Below are 22,245 nucleotides of genomic sequence, written 5' to 3' on the forward strand. Positions count from 1 at the left end.
AACCTGGCTCTCATTATTAATTAACAAGCACATCAAACTGTTAAAGCAATGTTGGAGCTTCATCTTTATTAGCATTTAGTTTTTTCTCACCTTATACATATTAGTTTGATAAAGTTAAATTGTATTTAAGTTTTATGTTTATCATATTTTAGTTAATTGTTTTATTTATGTTTTAAAATTCATATTTCAAAGATTTAATATTTTTAAAAATACATAAAAGACTTGAGTTAGTTAGCAAAAGCAAAAACATTTTGTTGGAAGCTAAAGTAACTGCTGATGTTACCATTATATGACCCGCAACACCTGTTTGTGCATGTTGACTGAGTAATAAACAGTAAAGATCAGAAAAGGAATATAAGATATTAAGAATAAACTGTTAAATAAAAGGGTAAAGATGTGAGGTGATGAATATAATCTGATAATGGTATTTTAAGACTAAATGAATAGTTAAAAAGTATACATATATTGATATTTCTTAATTTTGAATATTTAAATGTACTGTTCATTGTGGTAATGACTACATTTAATGATGTGGTAGATAAAATGAAAAAATACAGACATTTTGATGCTTATTTAGGAGGTTCTGGAAATTATATAAATGAAATTTGAAAACTAAGAAAAAAAACATGAAAATACCTTGCACTTGAACTTTTCAGAGTGCAAAAAACTACAATAAGTTTTAAATTGTTAGTATAAATATCAAAATAAAAATGTTTCTGAAACCTCATACCTTTTAACAAAATTTGTCAAATTTTGAACAATTTTATTTGTTAGTTTTACTTTTGTTATTTACATCTTTGCCATGGAGACTGGGCTTGTTGCATTATTTTTCACTTTCTTGTTCCCTACTTTCATGTATTCATCTTTTTCTCATCATCTTCCTGTATTCCCTTTTCTCTCTCCACTTTTTGTCAGAGGCACTTCACTATGCTCCAGTGGAGTTTTCTATTGACATTTATTCTCTCTTTTTGCTAGACTAGTCTGTTTCACTTTTTCTGTTGTGTTTTTCTTTTCTCTATTACCCTGCTGTTGGGATTCTATTTCTTTGCTTGGATGTCTTCAGTGGTATTCCTTTCTCCTTGGAGATTTCGACTGAAGTTTTAGCTGTAGTCCAAGAAGATCCAGACTTCTGTAGGTCATCTCAGTGCAAATTCATTTTCTGGAACTGAAGCTCAGGAGACTTTTTCCTTGCCACTTGGGTAGCAACCATGGAGAGGATTTTAACTGGCTTAGCTTAATACAATATTGTGAAAAATTGGGTGGTGGCCTGTTCCTATGAGACTTGGCATTCATCTAACTCTTCCCCCTTTTCATTCTAGGTGAGGAGTTTACCCTGGTTGAGACAAAATGCTGTCTCTCATGAGCATGCCCCCTGAATCCCCCATGATCGGTTATCACATCCCGTAGGTTCTTCCATGTAGGTGTAGTTTGAAGGGTGCTCATCTGTGTATTTTAGTTTTTTGCACCAGACGCTCCACAGTTTCAACATGGTATTCTAGCACATTTCTGTGGCAAGTTAACTGAGAAGTTATTTGCCGTCCTGTTTCTGGAGAGCCTTTATTGTGTGATAATGTCGTGCACTGATACAATTCACATTAATCATGTGATAGGACTTACGTTAGGCTAGTGGCATGCAAATCTCTTTGGCAGATGCACAAGGAAGATGGTATTTCTATGTATAAAGGCAGATACTGAAAATACTTTTTCATATTAGGAAAATGTGTGTTTTAAGTTGTAGCAGCTGTTCTTACTGTTATTCATTATGATAAAATCTGCTGCTTGATTACTTTTAATTTTCAGATTTGAAATATTACATTCCCTTATCCCCAAGGAATTTGGATTTGCTTGAGGAATTTCATCTTTTTTAGTTGGCTTTCTATATCAGGAATGCTGCATGGTTCATCCATATTCCTTTAGTTATGGAAAGTGAAAGTAAACATACAGCATGAATTTAAAATAGTAAAAAAAATTCATGAGGGAATATAACCTTCCTGATAGCTTTTCTTCAAGCAAATGTAATTTTATCTCATTATTTCTATCTGATTTTAGCAAAACTACGTGCCCTGGTCTCCCACAGTCTTCAACAACAACAGCTTCATCAACAACTGCAACACCAGTTTCTGGCTCCTCCTCCTCCACCACCCTCTTTACTAAGGACACCATTACGGGAAGATCATAGTACATCTGATGAGGGTTCCTCAACTGTGACATCTTCATGTGTTACTTCAACTACTTCCACCAGTGGTCCTCCACCAGCTCACCAAAGCTCAGCACCTAGAGTTTCAGCTAGCTCAGGAACCCTTGATCTTAGAGTTAAACCCACACCAACACATGCTGGTGGCACTCCTACAACCCTTACACCTTCAAGTCCAGAATCCTTAGGATCACCATCAGCCCCCATGGATCTGAGTTCTAGTTCTCTGCCATTAAGTCTAACCTCCTCAGTGAACTATCACTCTACACCTCGAGGCAGGTCTCCTACTCACTGTAGCAGGGGTTCACCTAGAAACTCTCCAAACAACCGAGGTCAGTCAAGCCCACGAATGCCTAGTCCAAATGGTCATGGGCGAGGAAGAGGTAAAAGCAGGGTCAGGGGCAGAGGCAGGATAGGAAGTAAAATTGATGCTTTAGCTCTGAGTCTACAAGCCAGGAAACAGCAGGAAATGTTACTGGAGCAGGAACGGCAGCGCCAACACATGGAGCTACTGCAGTCTCTTGAAAAGTCTAAAGAAGAAGAACGACAGTTGTTACATGCCACAAGATCCTGTAAGGTAGGCATATTTTGTATTATTTTACACAAAATTCAACAATATTGTATTGTTACTCCTATTATAGAAGCATTAAACATATCCAAAAGGTTTTGCATTATATAAAACCATTATTTTGAATATTAAACAAAAATTGCCTTTTTGTGATCCTACCATAGATTCTTTAAATTCTCATTTAAATATCTGTTGAGTCATCACACAAACAATTAGTTGTTAGTACAAAACTTTCTAAAAACAGGCGCTACACATGCACACACGCATATCAGTAATAGTATGATAAACCTTTAGGTTGGTAATAAAAATAATCATTTTGAAGCTTAATTAAGGTAATTCCTAGACATAATATGGAATGTATTTCCTCATAATGAAAATAATATTTTGTTTATGACTGGCATGCTAGTTTCTAGAACTTAATCATGAAGTGAAAGCTCAGTGTGATTTATATTCTCATTTATAATTTTCAAAAATGAAAAAGGATAAATAAGCATAAATACTTATTATTTTTGTTAGAAGTGCATTACAATATGCTATAATTATTAACTATCTTCATTTAACAATTTATTTTGTCAGGAGCTTTGTCTGCTCGTAGAGATGAGTAGTTTAACTCAAGTGATCAGTATACTATGAACATTAATTAAGTAGCAGAAGATAATTTAAGTTTCAACAGAGTAAAGCAAACTTCATATAACTAAGTAACACTATCTACTGAATTTAAAGTGTAATATGAAAAATTAAATATAACTTAGTTTTTGAAAATATTTCAAGTTTATTGTGTTATCTATTAACATAATCTGTGTTTAAAAAAAATAATTTTGATTTAAAATCCAGTTGCTTGTGTGAATATAATGAATATTACTACTTTGTTTCTTTAAAATTAGGAAAGCTTCATATTCTTGTTTAATAGTTTTGTAAGCCTTTCATAAGTTATTTACCATTTCAATTCTTGGGTGTTGTTTTGAATGATTAATAGAAATGCTAAAAACTAATATGAGAAGTATATTTGAAATTTTAATATTAATTGATTTTTACAATTCTTAACATACTGTTTCTGTTTTCTGTACTTGGGATAAAATTGAATATCCATATTGGTGTTTTACAGTGATCATTGTTAGGAAATATTAAAATAATAACATTGTGGTTTACCACTCTGTCCATCTTAAACAGTATTAAAAGTATTGAAACATTTTATTGCTAAAAGGTAAAGACTTCAAGTTTTTTTAACATAATTACTCATCCACCAAAAGAAAAATATTACAATTTTGGCAGTAATATTTTGAACATGAGTAGGAATGCAAAATTGTACACTCTTGTTTTACAGTGAGTTAAAAATCACACCACAATTTACCTTGCAGTACATTAAAACTAAATCCCAGCACCACCACCTAATTAGATAAACTGAAGACCCCTACCTCCTTAAACATTAAACAATTTAGGGGGAGAATGTAGTTAAGGGACCTTAATTTACTAGCTTTTATACTTCTCCAGAGTTAATTGACAGGTGAAAAGAAAGCTAATAAAAGATTTCTGCTGTTCCATTCTCTTGTTAACTCATACCAAAAGACATATTATATTTTTAGCAATGAACTACTTACATTCAGCCCAGGCCACAGTTTTTGGACTAACAGTACTTGTTTGATGTACAGCTTTTTCTTGTTATTGCATCTAGACAGGATCTCAAAACCAGAACATGATCATCTGTACTAGATTTGTTGTTACTTAACACATTTTCATGTTTTTGGTTGTCTGATAATCGGTTCATTATACCTAGAGCTACTTTTGAGACACTTAAAATGATAAACTACTTTGATACTATAACAAGCAATATTTTGACCTTTAATCTGAAAAAGAAACTTGCATCTTCATTCTTGTCTACTTGTATTTGGGAATAAGTTATATGAAAATACCTCTGTAGTTGCTTCTTTGCTAACTTAACATGTAATATTTTTTTACCACATTATAGGTGTGTTTGTAAACAGTTTCTGAACAATTTTGTATGATATTATCGAGTTCCTTATACAGGTATTCAAATGTGCTAAAATTGTACAGGCACAAAGAACCAAAATCTTAAATTTTTCTTAACTAGTGATAAGATTAAACTAGTTAAATAAAAATAGATCTTTACATTCAAAGTTATTTCCATTTTTATGTATCAAAAGTGTCCAAGAAAGCAAGCTGGTGATCCTTTTGATATTTGACAACAAAGTTGGATGCAATTATAAATATTGAAATATTTCTAATGAAGTTATATATTATTTTTCTGATTATACTTTAAATAAAATAGAAAATGTCCATGATCTGAAGTTTGCCATACTTCTTTTGTAAAATTTAAATATTAAAATAATTCTGTAGTTCATAAAGTATCATTACAGAATGTTTCTGAATATCACATATGGTCTATATAATAATTTCATAGTGTTATAATTGAAATAATTGGTGTTGCCCTAACAAATTTAAATGATTATAATTATTTTAAATACAGTAGTCTTAGTAGAGAGATAATTATAACTTTATAAAATTTGAGTAAAAAAGAAAAATAGTTTTATGAATAAACTGAAGGTTTGGTTATTGGAAAATAGTTGGGATGAAGTGCAATTTATGAGTTTTACTTCTGTTTATGAAATTTTCTCATTCTTTCTGTGTTTTATGTGTGCACAATTCTGTATGATACAGCTTATCAGTATGAGTATTGTAGTTTCATTATGTATCTTTTCATCATTTAATAGACCTCTAGTTTTGGTGTACATTTGCACCAAATTCAAGTACTTTGTTAATTCTCATATTGCTATGATTATAATAGTTACTTTGTATATCCTGATAAAGTGAAAAACACCATTGATATAATAGCTGTTAACAACTTTCCAGACCTTTGAATTTATGCAAAAAGTTTTGTGTTTTTTCCATGCATTGATTTCAAAGTTAATTAAATTAACTATATTGTATAATATTGAATGACGTAAATCTGTAAATTGTGATATGGTTTCAACTCGCACATAAGTTTTTTTCTGCATAGCTGCTAACTTTTCTAATCCTACATTCTCTTTCAGAGAAACCTTTAGGGCAAATGTCCCTCTTTTTTTATTCAGAAGGGACTGGAGGAACTTGCTGGCTCTCCAAAGTCAGTAAAGAAGCTTTGATCTGGAGACATATTGGTTGAAACATCCACATCCTAACACAGTGAACTCCTCTTGAATTCAAAGGCAATTGGGGATAAACTTATTGAGGTTACACCTCATGCTACTTTGAATTCATCACAAGAAGTTATTGTTGAGAGGGGTTTGAAGAATATCCCTGAGTCAGAGATTCTTGCTGGTTTCTCCACTCAAGGAGTTTCTGCAGTGAGGCGCATCTCCACCTACAAAGATGGAGTTATAATGTCTCGTTTTGACATTTATATCACCAAGTGCACCTGCCACCATCAAGGCAAGTTATCTAAATTGCAGGGTACGGCTGTACATTCCAAACCCTCTGATGTTTCCAGTGTCAGTTTCAGTCACTCAAAGACATCATGTTGTGGTTCCCTGACATGTGCTCATTGTGGTGGCAAGAACCATGATGCCTGTGAGTGTGAAATGGACCCACATTATGTTAACAGCAATGGTTCTCACCCTTCTTACTTTCATTCTTGCCCTAAATGGTTAGAGGAAAAAGACGTACAGTGTTTGAAAATGGCTCATAACAGAAGGGTTCTCCAGCCAATACACCTACGTGTCATTAAAAATGGCCACCTTGATACAATGGAACTGTTGAGGTTTACGTTCTAATCTGGATGACATCAAAACACTGATTGCTTCCATTCTGTATGTCTTTTCTTACAAGAAACATTTTTGAAACTTGCTGATACAGTCACCTTTCACCAGTTTTCTCTGTACAGAAATGACAGGCTGTGTGATGGATGAGTACATGGAGGGGTGGCACTTTTGGTTGATCAGCATATGCACACTCTTGGAGGTGGTAGCCATCCGTGTTTCCTTGGGTCATACCATTACTGTTTGTTCTCTCTACCTGTCACCTGGAGAGACATGATCAATCAGACCTTGATGCTCTCATTGAACAGTTGCTGTCTCCCATTCTAATCCTGGGGGACTTTAATGGACATCATCCCCTTTGGGGAAGTGCTGTACTTGATAGGAGGGGTCACTCTGTAGAGAGTATGCTCTCAGATCATAACCTTTCTCTTTTCAATACTGGTTCTTCCACTTATTTTCATGCACCTAGTCAGTCCTTTATTAGTATTGATCTCTCAGTTTGCTCCCCTTCATTATTATCCCATTTTTCATGGAGGGTTGACAATAATCCACAAGGCAGTGATCATTTTCCTGTACTTTTGAGAGAGACTGGCCGTGGTCGATGCCACCAAACCCGCATGCACCGGTGGAAGCTGGATCAGGCAGACTGGTGCACTTTCACTACTCGTGCAGAACTTGATCCTGTCATTGTCAACCATCAATAGACGACTGTGTGGCAGCAGTAACTGACTATTATACAAGCAGCTGCTCAATGTATTCCTAAAACCTCGACACGTTTTCCACTATATTCTCGTCCATGGTGGAATCCTACATGCCACATGGCACAGAAGGCTCAAAAATGGGCCTGGGATACTTTCCGTAGATATCCCACACTTTCAAACCACATCACTTTCCAGCGGGCCCATGCACATATTAGGTGGGTAAGACATCAAAGCCAGAAGGAATATTGGATTAAGTTCACTACTGGCATATCTTCTACCACCATTTCCAAAGTCATATGGAACAGGGTTCAAAAGGTTAGTGGGCAATACAATTCTGTCCCCCCCTCGATTTTACTCTCTAATGGCCTAGAAGTGGCTGATATCCGGAGCATTGCCAATACTCTAGGTGAAAGCGTTTGCTGGGTATGTACCACTTTCGCTTGTTCCTCCACCTTCTTGGCCATCAAGACTCAGGTAGAGTGATCACCTCTTTCCTTTCAATCTGATTGTCTCTATGACTATAATTGTCTCTTTACACAGGTGGAACTGGTCCTTCATTGGTCCGGCAGTACATCTGTTGGACCAGATGATGTATATTATGACATACTGCACCATCTATCTCCTGCTTCTCTTGATATTCTTCTAATTGTTTTTAACCAGATCTGGCAGGAGAATGTTTTTCCTAATGCCTGGCACCAGACTGTTATCATACCTTTCTCTAAGCCCGGGAAAGATCCCAAGATTCCTTCAAACTACCGTCCAGTTGCTTTGATGAGCTGTCTTTGTATGACCTTAGAGAGGATTGTTAATGCTCATTTTGTTTGGTTCCTCGAATCAAACAACCTCCTCTCGCCCACCCAGTGTGGGTTTCGATGACAGTATTCCACCTTGGACCACTTGTTTCAACTTGAAACATCAATCAGAGAAGCCTTTCTCAAAAGAGACAACATTTTGCATCAATATTTTTTGACATTGAGAAGGCTTATGACACAACATAAAGGTATGGCATTTTGCGAGACCTCCATAATTATGGATTACATGACCATTTACCCATTTTTATTAAAATTTTTTTAATGGACAGGAAATTCCAATTTTTGTCAGTTCAACACTTTCCCTTACTTTTCTATAAGAGCTTGGAGTCCCTCAGGGCTGTGTTTTGAATGTCACACTTTTCAGTATAAAGATTAAAGCCATCACTGAACAACTCCTTCTCACTGTTTCAAATGGGCTCTATGTCGACGACTTTCACATCTCATGTCAGTCATCAAACATGAGTTATATTGAGCAGCAACTACAAACTACCCTCGATTGTGTATTGAAGTGGACCACGGCAAATGTTTTTAATTTCTCTCTCTCTTAAACTGTTTGCATTCACTTTTGCCACCAACAAGGTATTCACCCTAATCCTGAACTCCGTATCGGTGAAGTTTCGCTGCCTGTGGTCCCTGAAACCAAGTTCTTGGTGCTTATCTTTGACCGTAAGCTGACCTTTATACCACACATTAAGCATCTACTGGTCAAATGCACAAGAGCACTGAACATCCTCTGTGTCCTCTGTACCACCAGTTGGGGATTGTATCGATGCTCCTTGTTAAAGATATATCATGCTCTTATTCGATCAAAACTCACTTTCTTTAAGCCATCTGAGAAAAGCAGATACTCCCGTTTGGAAGTACTGTCTTTTATTTACTAAACATCTTTCAAAACAGTCTTTCCATTTCAATTTATATGAATAGTTCCAAATCAGATGACTGTGGGCTCTGCCTTGGTTTGTTGTGGTTCGGTGGTTGCGTGCAGAATCCCCTCTACAGCTTCTGTGTTCACAGCTGAACTGTATGCCATTTCTCTTGCCGTGAATCATATTGAAGCTAAGCAGTACTCCAACTGCACTATTTATATTGACTTGCTTATTTCTCTACTGGCCCTGAAATCGCTACACGTTGGCTCACATCCTGTTCTCACTGATATTCAAAACCGACTGGCCCATTTCTCATTAACATCTACTTCTATCCAGTTTTTCTGGATACCAGGCCACGTTAGTATTCGCAGGAACGAGCTTGCAGACATGGCAGCTAAATCTATCTGCTCTGGCACAATCACCACTGTGCCTATTCCAAACATGGACTATGGTCCTGTATTCAAGGCTCAACTCCATGCCAGCTGGCAGTGGACTTAGAGTGAGCAATGCAAAAACAAGCATTTCCAAATAAAACCCTATATTGGACTTTGGCCATCTAGCTTCCATGAGGATCAGGAGGAAGTTGTTCTAACTAGACTACGCATTGGTCATAGTTTTTTAACTAATCGTTTTCTTTTATATGAAACTGATGCACCAGTGTGTAGTCTATGTAACACTCAAATCATTATAACCCACATTTTACTTTCTTGCCATCGTTACAACTCTCATCGATGGCACCATTTTAAACATGTTCTGTCTCAAGGTTTGCCTGTAACATTAGACAGTGTTATTGGTGATGGTGACACTGTCCACCTTGATAAAGGTTTTAGTTTTTTAAAGGCTATTAATCTTTTTTATGTCCTTTAAGTGTTTTAAATTTATACATTAAACCTTTTTTAATGTGGTTCTCTTTTAAGAGTCACAATCTCTCTTGTTCGATTTGAAATTAGAAAATGACCTAACATTAAATAACTCGACACCAGGACTGATAATGCCAACTTCAGGTGACTAACGCTGCTGTTTGAACTACCCTTTAGTCATCCTGGCGAGTTACTATTACAGTTTTTCTGCATGTCTTTTAAAACTTTTATTACTTTACCTTTTGAAAATGGCTACAATGACACATAACCCGGAACCAGGACTGAAAGGCCAACTTCAGATGACTGATGGTGGTTCTTGTACTTACCTGTTAGTCCTCCTGGTTGGCTATGATAATTACCATTATGCTACAGAAAGTCTTTTACAACTTCTTTTACTGTAGTTTCTCTCTTAACATTGTAGGCTAGGTGTCAACATTGGTTTTATGCTTTTTCTGTTTTTCAATGGTGTTTTGTTTTATCTTCATTTCCTTTTGTGCATTTTCCTACATTTATTTTATTTATACCTTTTTACTGGACATTTGGCACAGATAGCCTAGCTGCTTTGTGCCATAAAACATTAAATCAACCAACCAACCAACATTATAGCTTCTATATATTTCATTCTAGATGGCAGCATTTCATAGCTAATGATATGTGGGGATAGTCATTATACCAAGAAAGACCAGATTACTTCACTTTCCCCTGTACAAATTTAAAAAAAAGTTAAATGATAAGTGAAAATAATGGCTTATTAAACTGGAATTTAGCATTATACAAACTGAAAGTGCCATTATTTTGGAGAGTGAGTTGATTTTGTTTTTTTCCTCTGTGAAACAACTAACTCTCAGCCAGTGAAATACTTTTAATATGTTATCATGCTAAGGAAAACAACATTAATTACATGTACAGTAACAAAAAAGCATTTATTGTGGAATATATTGCATATTTTGTCAGTGCTCAAAAGAAAACTTAAATTTAACTGTTTTAAGATACACTGAATTATTTGGTTTTAGATTATCACATGAGGACTGTACATTTATGCCAGTCATAAAAGAAGGATGTCTTTACTCTTCTTGTTAAATGCTGTAAATGGATGTCTATTGTACTTCCATTCTAAAACTTCCTTCTGTAAAGAACTGAAGAAAAGAATGTTAGGGAAAAAAAAAATTCTCAGCCAACAGTTTCACTAGATTTTTCAGAAGAAATATGTTTGTGAATGTGAGGATTAATGAAGTACAGTATATTATCAAAAGAGGTAAACCTTGTGAGAAGAGGAAATCCACTTCACACTTTAAGCACAAGACCAATGATACAGCTTTTGAGTGAATTGTTTATTTTTATTTAACTTTTATATTATGTTTTACAAAGTTTTAACCACTTGTGGTGATCAGTTACCTGACTTTTATTTATTGGTTAGCTTTATTTCTGTTTCCAGTTATATTTTGATATCAAATATTCACTGGTATCATGTCAATACCACAAAAGTTTGTGTGTGTGTGTGTGTGTGTGTGTGTGATACACTAGAATTTTACTTGTTTTAAATAGTATTTAAAAGTTAGCTCCAAAACTTGTCTTTGGAAATATTCTATGACATATTAATTTTGTCATCAATTACAGTCAGAGGAACAGGACTGGCATCTTAGAAACCGTACTTTAAATGTTGGTTTGCCATCATCGCTGGGGTCACTATCTTCTGTTCATCCTCACAACACTGAGTCATCAGGAAGTTCTAGAATGAAAAAAGGTGTGTTTCCAAAATAGTTTTCTGTCTTCTTAATAAGCCAGCTAGTTTGCAAGAATAAATGTTTTGTACATACTATAATGCTAACCAAAGAGTTACCATACTCTTGTGAAGGTTAAGGTCAAAGTGGAGGCATAGGTGTTTTATAAATAAAATTTCCACATTTGTATTATGATGTTGGTGAACTCAGAGTTGTTACTGCATGCAGTTTGTTTAACATGATTAATTTGGAATGTTATATTTTGGTAGTCATATGTTTACCTATCAGAGTTTGCCTATCTTGTATTGGGTATTTTTAACAGATTATGCAAATGCAGTTAGCACTAAAAGAAATCATTAACATAACCTGTTTGAAGTTGAGGTTTATAGCTAGGTGTAAAAACTATTGTCTTAAAAGTACAAAGGATGAAAACACAAGCTAGCAGATAAAAACTAATTATTATAATATTCTTACAATTACTGAGAATGGAAAGTTTTTTTGTGACAGGAGTTTAGTTATATAATGAACATTAAACTATAAACAAATTTACTATAGAATTACTCGTGTAATAAAGGTGAAATTAATTTCTGAACTTGCATAGGAGATGCACAAAATTAAGACTGAAGGAATAATTATTTTCAAAACACCTTTTTATTATACATTTCTTTTACTAGTTTTTGAGCATTTTCCAATCCAAATTTAAAAATGGATATACCTTTCCAGATTCATCTCCTATACGCTCCAAAGCAGATGAAAGCTCTGGGCACTCTGGTAATATCTCGTTAGCAGAACAAGCTGCAGCAGTGCGACAGGATCTAAAGAAATGGATGGATGAGCATCCTGAACTGATTGCTTCTAACCCCAACTTAGCTGCTGCAGCAGCTGCTGCTATGGCTTTCAGTCCATTATCTAATATGCCACCTCATGTAAGCCTCTTGTGATATGACTGTTTATCCTTTCACTCTTTAGAACCACTGTCTCTTACTCTATAACACATTATGATTGAATATTGCTTTTAATGTACTTTCATATTCACTTTCTTAAGATATTAGTTTATATAATTTTCAAATTTTTATTATATTTTTATATTCATTTTAAACAGTATAAATATATTTCAAAATATAAGTCTGCTTTTCTTTAAATACATTTTTATCGTGATTTTAATGGTTTTAGATTCTTATCAAAAGTTTTAAATGTTTTATTGTGGAATAATTCTGTAATATAGAAATGATTCATAACAACAATAGATTACCAGACCATGATTTAAAGGTCTGTGGACAACCAGAGTAGTTTAATAAAATTGTTTTTATTTTTCAGACTGAACTACTAGAGCTTCCAGAAGGACGAAGACGTGGCCGTCGTCCACGTCTGGATCCCTCTAGATTGGACCCTACCAAACTTACTGGGGAAGAGAATGTGTCTGTTGTTAACAGAGTTACTGGAAAGAAGGTTTGTCATTTTTGTAATGAATAGTTATTGGAAGTAATTTGTGGTTAAACTGAAACAGTATAAATGATAAAATAAGTAGTAGATGTGTATGGCATGCTGATAGGGCTGACATTATATTTTTATTTTGTTTCATTGTGAGAACAGGTTTAGAATATTTTAAGTGTTTGACTTTCTTACAGTATTTTGATTAATTGCAAGTATTTTTAAACACATATTTGAATGATATGTGGAGTACTGATTTCTAAAACTATAGGAAACTTATTTAAGAACGATTTCTTTACAGTAATTTAAAATGTTCTTAAACTCCTGAAAAAGTACAACTACTTAACACTAGTATTGCATATCATAATGAAAACATTACTTACATGTCATGAAGAAAGGGCAATATATGACATACACATGAGGGAGAAATTGTTCTTTTTTCTTTTTTTTGATAACCACTCTGTTCACAGATCACTGGTAGTAAAGCTCCACCTCTTAAGCACCTATCTGAGTGGTTAGAAAAGAATCCAATGTTTGATGTTGACCCTAAATGGGGACCTTTAGTCAAAGAAAAGGTAGGACAATTACTTGTAAGTGTGTAGTCTGAAGTTTATTGATGTGATTAACCATTCTTTGAGTTTTAAAAAAAGAAAAAGTAAAGAGTTTTCATATCAGATATGTTTTTTTCTATCATTGCTAAAAATGCATCATAGTTTTAAAAAAACTTACCTGTTAATTCCTGTATAATATGAGGATATTATACTGGCAACAGTTTTGTCTTTTTGAAAAATTTCAGAGAAAACCATCAGTAAAACAGACTATAAATATGTGTGCTGAGCTTTTATTTTTTAAGATGCTTAATTTTACATTTTATAGTGCAACATAGTGTCCAGTTAGCTCTCTTGAGCATGTACAAGTTTAGGTTACAGTAATTCTGTATAGTACACAAACTGTTCTGTTTGTGTAAAGGTCAAAAGTCTAACATCCTTTCTTACTTTCAGTGGACTTATTCAGCATTTCCGTCAGGACCTAAACTTCTGTGTTTGTGAATCATGTTTTTGACATTACAGTTTTAAGTTAATACAAATTAAATGCAAATACTGGTTCTAGGAAGTAGAAATAAATGTTTAAGTAGGACCAAAAATAATTACTTTTGGAGATTCTAGTAGTACAAAGTCACCATGAGTTGTTTATAACCATTCATTTTTTATTTGGTGGTTTTAGTTTGGTTTTTATGTCATCAACATTAAAAGTAGCACAAAAGCTGCTGTTTAAGTTTCAGTTAAAAAAATCTGCGAACAAGGATTTTTGTGTTCAGTGGGTTATTTTTTATGTTAGGCTATCTATTAAAGTATGTGTATTCAGTTTTATTTAGCATTTAGAACATTTTACGATTTTGTTGGGAGAAAAAGTTTTTGGTTGCAGTTGTTTTGGTTTTTACACTTACACCTTTCTGTTGCTTTTATATTAAGATTTTCACATTATTTTAAATTACTTTGCAATAGGTATGAACATGTTAATTGCTAGAGAAGCTGACTCAATCAAAGGAACATTTATAAAAAATAAAAATGCTCTGTATTGCTTACTTAACTAACATGTGTACTGAGTACTTCAAGCATGTTATTTGAGAGAGACTTAATCATTTCATAAATGATAATTGATATCTGTAACATTTATTTGATTTTTTTTTTAAGATTAACTCTGGTCAGTTCCAACTCTGTTGATATGACTGACTGTGATTTATTTGTACTGATTGTCTTTTTAGATTTAATACTTTTAAATTTTCAGTATAATGTGTATATCTTCACAAAATTTTGCAGTCTTTCAGTTAATAAGTCTTTCACATTTTTTCAAGTGAACTATTTGAATAAAATAGATTTTTCCATGAATTTTTTTAAATATTTGTTTTCAATAATGTGTGAAAAGAAATTTGTATGTTAGAATTATAAGTACTTTTATCTTATACCACAAATCTAAAACTTTATATATGTAATCCCTAAAACCTCCTAAATGCATTTCAAATTTTTTTCAGTAAAACATTATAATTCACCAGTTATTTTTCTATCCTGTCTCAAAATGGAACTGGTAAATTTGGCCAACTTCATAACCACAAAAAAAATTGAAATTACCCTTTTTTTTTCTTTCTAAAATGTTACTTCAAATTGTAACATGAAACTACACTTCTTTATCCTAAGTAACTTGATGTTTGTAACAGTATACATATGTTTATAATTTTATTTTATTACACTTTGAACTGTGTTAAACTCTAATCCTTGCCATTATAAGTTGTAAATCACTTAGGAGTGTTATGCTAGTGAATTCCATTAGCTACAAACTACTATGTGTTGATTTGTCCTACATGTAAATGTTGCATACCCTTGTGTATAGTCATCACAAAAAGATTATTTTACATTCTAATATAACTGGTTATTCTGAAATTGGTGCACAGTTGTCATCATCGATCACATGAAATTGACTGTAGTATTGTTGCCTGCTTGATTGACTATAGCATTTATGGTTATTTCTTACCTAAATACGTTATAGTTAGAGATACAGTTTTAAATAATATTTAGATCTTACTGTCATATTTTAATTATGTTTTAGAATGTATAATCAAAAGGTTAAAACATTTTTTTAATATGTATGATATTTAATACACACTGGACAAATATTTTGCCAAAGAATTGTGGATGTTTCACAAAGAAACTGTAATATGCCTGTACAGTAGGACTGTGTAATATTCATTTTGTGATTTTCAGTATTTATATGTTGTAACAGTATGAAGTTAATATTTATTTATATGCATGATTTTTTTCCAATAGGGTAACCTCCCTGATAAGCTTCAAGGTCGTCTTTTGATGCCCACTGAAAGACGAGGAGGACGAAGAACTGCAGCTTCCCTTCTTGCTAGTGTGCACCAAAACCTAAGCTCTCCAACAACCACAATTGGTTTTCCATCACCATCTAGTATGAATCCACTGAATTTTGCTAGTAGTAGCATGCTTCCAGGATTTTCAGGAGGAATGAAATTTTTTATGGATCCTTCTAAAGGACCATCAACATCAGCTATTTCCACACCATCATCTGTTGCATCAGCGGCCACTCCTCCTTTGTTTTTACCATTTGGTGGGCTTGCTGGAATGGGTCTAGCAAATCCCTTGTTTAGCTTCCCTGGCTTTAGCTTTCCTGGCCTTCAGGGAACAAGTTCTCTTGGTTCATCACCTGGTCTTGGCTCAGAGAAAGACAAAAATGATAGAGAACAGACTGAAAAAGTCAGAGAAAAAGCAAGTAGTGGAACATCATCCAAATCTAAAGGAGTAACACTTCCACCTATGTCAGCAACAGGGACATCTTCAGCTTCGGTCTCAAGCAGCACATCATCCCTACCTTCTGCTAGTTCACTTCCATTTCTCTACCCTACTTTAGGACTACTGTATAATCCACTCAGTCTAGGTGGTTTTTCCATGCCTCCAAACATGCCTGGCTCTTTTGCTTCCCTAGCCCAGAGTGGCCTAGTTAATGGACTAGTTGGACTTAATAACCCTTGCAGTACACAAAGTATTGTATCTCCTCTTCCTTCAGTGACTGGATCCCTCTTTTCATCTACAAAGTCAGCTTCTATCTCTGTCATAGACAGTCTCTCCTCACCTCTTACTGTTACTGCCACAGCTGGCAACACGCGTTCTACAACCACGAGTATTACTAGGGTCAGCACCATGTCTAGTGGAAGAGACTTACCAACTAGTAACCTTCTGGCACCACAAGATTCTGATGATGAAAGTTTGAAGTCTTTAATGGGTAACCATGATGATGACGATGATGATGGTGATTTGGATGATGAAAAACTTGACACAGCAGACAGTTTAGGTAAAGATGACAGTGAAACAGAGGAAGATGTTGAAAAGAAAGTAACAAAAGAATTATCAAGTGGTTCAGATATTTCAGGAACAAAAAAGATAGAAATTTCTTCAAAAAACAACAACAAAGGTGCAGATGGCACAGCAGACACTTACCCATCTGCACAGACCTCACAGGATGAACACAAAGTGAGCAAAACTACTACCTCAGACAGCAGCAACTCTGTGGAAGACAAACCGTCGTAGCCATCTTCCCATATTAAGTAGACATAAGTTGATTGGCTTGGTTAGTTTCTGTGATACCACGTTGAAGAAGATATGCCACTCATCTTCCTCATCCTTGTCAAGAGTGTGAAATTATAAGTCTTAACTGTATCTGCTTCTAAAGGTGACAGTACAAAAACCGCCTTCTTTTGGAAGGGGAAAGAAATAACTTTCAAGAATGTGACAGCTGTTTTTTTATATATAAAGGGAATGTGGTATTCCTTTGCATAGGAAGTTGTATGTATGTATGTATGCTTTATTATTATAACTGTTCACTGACCTTTTTCCACGTGACATAAATCATGCCATTTTCTCCCTCTTATAAATCTGCCAGAACCATAGTACGGGTTTTGTAGACTAGTAGAAATAGTTGTATTGACAATATCATTTTGTATGATCATTCTTGACCTTTCTTAGGTTTTATGGGTTAGTGATTCAGGATTTCTGTTTAATTTTATTCACAGGTTTAAAACAACATGTCATTATGTTTTTCCTTGTAGTCACATTGGCTGTGTTGCTACTCATAGTCATGTTTCACTCTTTTTAACGTTTTTAGTGTTGTGCTCAAACATATTCATATGATGATCATGGCTGTCTGTCTAGACACGACATTCCTCAATCCCTTTGTAGTTCCCAGCCGTTGTACTTAGCAAGAAGTATATAGGAAACTCCTTGGTAGTTTGATATTTATATTGCAGTCTGTGTACATAACCACTCACTTGAAGATTGTAGCAGCTCTATTTATTTTACTACAGTGAAGTTCACAAATACCATATCCGGTTCCCCAGTAGTGATTGGCCTAGAGACAGCCGTTGTTCATACGTTGATTTTTGTTTTGTTTTGTTTTTTAATATGGCGGTCCTTATACTTAAAGGCCTAAATGTTCGTGCATTTTTATGTTCCCTATTCTTATTTCTTTTGTGTTTTTTTGGTGCATGATAATTCTCCACTACAGTATTAAATGATAGTTACAATCTGGGAATGAAGTTCTTTGGAACATTTTTACACAGTTTGTTTTTAAATGTACATTTGCGTTAAATTTTAAAATTAGTGAATATCTCCAAATATCTTTTGAATTTAAAAATGAAAAAAAAAACTTAAATTGTAAATTTAGTGGAAGAGGTCTTGCTCAAACAATGTTTCTTTGTTTTAACTAAATCATTAACATATTAGGTTAATCATTGTATTTGACGGTTTCTCTACTTTCGTACAACTGATAATATATATAGTAACATAACCCACTTCCTTATAGATGAGTTGGAGTTTTGGTAATACTTGCATCACTATCGGACGTAAGGTAAACTTTGTAGAGTTCGTTTGAACCTACTTGTCGTGTTTACTAGACTCGTGGTGGTTTTTTTTCCATTAACATAAGTAACTGGAAATTCTTTATTAAATTTTTTTTGTGCTATAAGATTGTTCTAGTTTTACCTGTTGAAGGCGACGTCATATTAAGTACATCCTAAAATAACAAGTGAATTGTTCGATTTTGGTTAGCAAGAGTATTTTTTTAGATGCATTTATTTCGAAACAGACAACGTGTTACACATGGGAAGAGAGTGACTTGAACAGTCGTTTATTTTTTAGACTTCAGAGAAAGGAGTCGTGTGTGGAAAGTAATAAATAGAAAAAATTTATGTGCTGAACTTTTTTGTCTACCTGTAATTTTTTTCTTAAAGTTATAATTTCTTTATGTGTGGTGGTGTCACGGGCTGTTAATGGTCCTTATTAAAGTAGTATAGTGTAAGGTTTTTGTGTTGAGAATTATGTGAACAATTCCTAATCGATGAATTAGTGTGAATTCAATAAAATCACGTGAATAATTTAGGTTTTAATGAAATAGTTGAAAACTATGGTAAAACAAAATACTTTGGAAATTGAAACAGGTTAAAAGTGTTAAATTTTTTCAGGAAGCTTTGAAGTAAAACTTAAATATAATTATGAAAATAATTTTTTCTTACTCATATTGACTGATAAAAATGTTTAATATTAGGATTGTATAAATGAATGAAACGAATACTTGTTAATTCATTGTCTTGTGTATGTAGAGAAACGTGTTATTTGCATTGATTGAAGAAAAATTGAAAAACCTCTTCTAGAATTTCTCTAAGATTTTTTTTGTCTGATATAATCTGGGTTCGTTATAGCAGGTCTATATATCTCTGAATGTATGTACACAGCTTGAACAAATCGTAACCATTCACGACATTTCAGTTCATAGTGTGTCAAGTGTCAGACTTTCACAAAGTAACTTGCTGTTTGATGGCTTTAATTGGATAATTATTATAATGAATTTTAACAGAAGTATATGTTAAGTCTTGAATATAAGATGGAAAGTATGGTATGTAATAAATTTTACGGTTTTTTAAAAGGGGAAATGACAGATGACTATATATGACATTTAAATCGCACTGTGTATTACATTACCCTGTTAAAAACAAACAAAAGTACACTTTGGTTCTTCCTTTTAGTGCCTTCGGTAACCACAACTAGGGTTAGTGTAGAATTTCTGTCACGATCCTGTGTAAACAAACAGACGTATGCAAAAGAAAAAGAAAAATATAGCAAGATTTGATTAGCATTAAAGCTTCAGGGATAAACAGAACTATTGCTAGACGTCATGTGTAAGTAACTACTTCACTAGGTGTTGTGAATGTGTGTAAGCTTTGATTTTTACTGGTTGGGCGGTAGACAGGTTTCAACTTGTACAATTATTATCCACGTCCCTATTATTTTATTAAGTTATTTAATGTCTGTATAATTTAATTGTTATCTGACACGGATAAAACTACTTGTCATTCTCTCACTCGAATCTCAGGATATTGTATGGTATATAATCCTGTACATCAGTTCGTGTATTCCTAGCTTACACACAGTTTTTGTATTTATTTTGAGTTTGACCAAACTGTTGGAAAGCGTGTGGGAAAAAAAAAAGTATATTGTATTTCTTCTAATAGGGTTTCCTCAAACTTTTTTTTCCAGGTGGTGTAATTATTTTAATGTTGAATTTCTCATGAGTAAATTTCATTCAAAAGGCAGGTAAGCAAGAAGATGGCAACTGTAGCCGAAAAACGGTCACTTGTGCCTTCTGGCTTTTCGGTTGTTACAGACTGCCACCTTAACAACAACACAGCTCTCTAGGCCTAAAGACAGAAAACACTTTTTAAAAAGTCTGCCTGTGCTCTTGTGTGCTGAGGGGACTAGCGCTCCTTGTATTCACGACTGCATTACTTTATATAGTGTCTGTACGAGTGTAATAAATACTTATATGAAACATGAATTTGTGTTACATTCTTTATTAGTGTGTCAATGATTTATACAATATTATTCACTTATTCATTGCCACGTTGTGTATTGATTTTTACAGTTGAAGTTATATAAAAAATCATACGGGTTGTAAGTAAGCGGTTTACATCTTTAAATATTTCTAGTGTATTTCTTTTGTGGTTTTTGTTTCTGATGTTTTCAGTAAGGGATTTAAACCTATTCTGTTAGTATCATTATGCATTCAATGTTTGCGCTGTGTGCGGAGGCTTATTTCGCTTATTTTACACTAAAGCCCAGAAAATAGTTCTAATAACTTGTGAGTGAAAGTGAAGAATGTTTAACAGTACATTGACCATGCTGTATCAGTGTCGAAGAGTCCTTTCTCCAATACCAAGCCTGCATAAAGTAAATCTCTTTAGTTTTTAGTATGTTTATCGGCACATTTACTGACAGATGAATCTCGAGTTGAGATAAACATATATATTTCAGTGTTCTTCTGCGCCACCATAACGGTGAGCTTCCCAGCAAGTTTACTTATACCATGCTCCACAGACTGGTTGGTTGTTGAGCATTATTTTCGTGAATTAATTATTGTTTGTGATAAAACCTTTAATAGACGTATGATATTACCACAAAATCATGTGAATTTCCCTCGTGGTTGTATGGGAGCATATGTAAATTTTAGGAGCAGAACAGTCGCATTATCTGTCTATACAAGTTACTCAACGCTCAGGACAAAAGTAGACTTGAGAGATAATGAATCTTACAGTAATACATGATTCGGTCCAAAGTACTCGATTATGAAGAAAGCCAAGCATTAAACCACGGTACTTAGCAATAAATCGACACAGTCATATAGTAACGGAAATATAAGGGAAAAAAGAAGTGCAATTATGAATGTATTTATTGTGCAATTTCTTAATATATATATATATTAATAGGTTAATACATATATATTGTAAGAATAATGTTTTTCTTCAGGTGAACAAAATCAGTTAAAACGGATAATGCATATTTTGCATTGTATTACAAGGTAATGGACTTTCAAGCAAATTATTTTGGAATTGACGAATAGCACGTCGAGTTATTAAAGTATGAAACTTAGTGGCTTACTGGAGAAAAACTACAGTGGAATCCCCCTAAGCAGCCACCCCTAAGATTCGGGCACCCCTTGAAAGCGGTCATTCAACCACAGTCCCTTTTTTTGTTTACATAATCCTTAATTGTGTACAGTGGAACCCCTCTAATCATCCAGTTTGTCTCAGTCCCGAAGGTGGCTGCTTTAGAGGGGTTCCACTGTAGTTACAATTCTAACAAACTGACATTTCAACTATATCCCTGGATACCAGGAAAACAATTTTCATTTTTGAGCACGAATTACAAAAATAATAAATGCTGTCGGCAGAAAGAAAAAAAACATTTTTCTGGTTTTGGTGAAAGTCTCTGCTAAAAATAGTTTAATGAACAGCACAAACTTTTATTTTCTGTTTTTGACGTGATATTGGATATCTTAATTGTATGGTATCTCGTACAAGTCGGTCTGGCAGTGGCATAACGGTATGTTTGCGTACTTGTACTCCTAGAAGCCGAGTTTCGATACCTATGGTGGGCAGAGTACAGATATCCTTTTGTGTAGCTTTTTAAAACAAATCAAATTAAAGGTTTCGTGGAACAAGAGCACATGGCTGTTAGGATATTAAGCTATTATTATATTAAACCTAACTTTTTACAGATTATTCTTGTCTTAAACGAGCAATATTTCTTACTTATTTATGTCTATATTTTACGAACACCTTTTAAGTTTGTCAGTTTGATTTACCGTGTGCAATATTCGGATGTTTCTGTTCAGCCAAAGCACACGTTTATATTAAGTGTTTAGAATACGTAATTTTCTAAAGTTTGTTTGTTAATGTGTAGTAATGTGTTTGTACTAAGGTAACGTTTTTGTGATT

The 22,245-nt window shown here is 33.9% G+C and overlaps 1 protein-coding gene across 5 annotated transcripts in view; it reads left to right on the forward strand.

The window, feature by feature from the left end:
- The window catches only part of kis (chromodomain helicase DNA binding protein kismet), a 149,091-nt gene extending 128,785 nt beyond the window's left edge, over positions 1 to 20,306 (forward strand). For all 5 annotated transcript variants that reach the window (XM_076497301.1, XM_076497320.1, XM_076497309.1 and 2 more), the window contains 6 exons: positions 2,050 to 2,771; positions 11,371 to 11,497; positions 12,198 to 12,400; positions 12,792 to 12,923; positions 13,376 to 13,480; positions 15,728 to 20,306. In XM_076497301.1, coding sequence (XP_076353416.1) covers positions 2,050 to 2,771; positions 11,371 to 11,497; positions 12,198 to 12,400; positions 12,792 to 12,923; positions 13,376 to 13,480; positions 15,728 to 17,008 — 2,570 coding nt within the window. In that variant the 3' untranslated portion in view covers positions 17,009 to 20,306. The remainder of the gene's footprint in view (positions 1 to 2,049; positions 2,772 to 11,370; positions 11,498 to 12,197; positions 12,401 to 12,791; positions 12,924 to 13,375; positions 13,481 to 15,727) is intronic.
- The last annotated feature ends 1,939 nt before the right edge of the window (positions 20,307 to 22,245 follow it).

The sequence above is a fragment of the Tachypleus tridentatus genome, chromosome 1, assembly GCF_004210375.1.
Source record: "Tachypleus tridentatus isolate NWPU-2018 chromosome 1, ASM421037v1, whole genome shotgun sequence".
In the NCBI taxonomy this organism is placed as follows: Eukaryota; Metazoa; Arthropoda; class Merostomata; order Xiphosura; family Limulidae; genus Tachypleus; species Tachypleus tridentatus.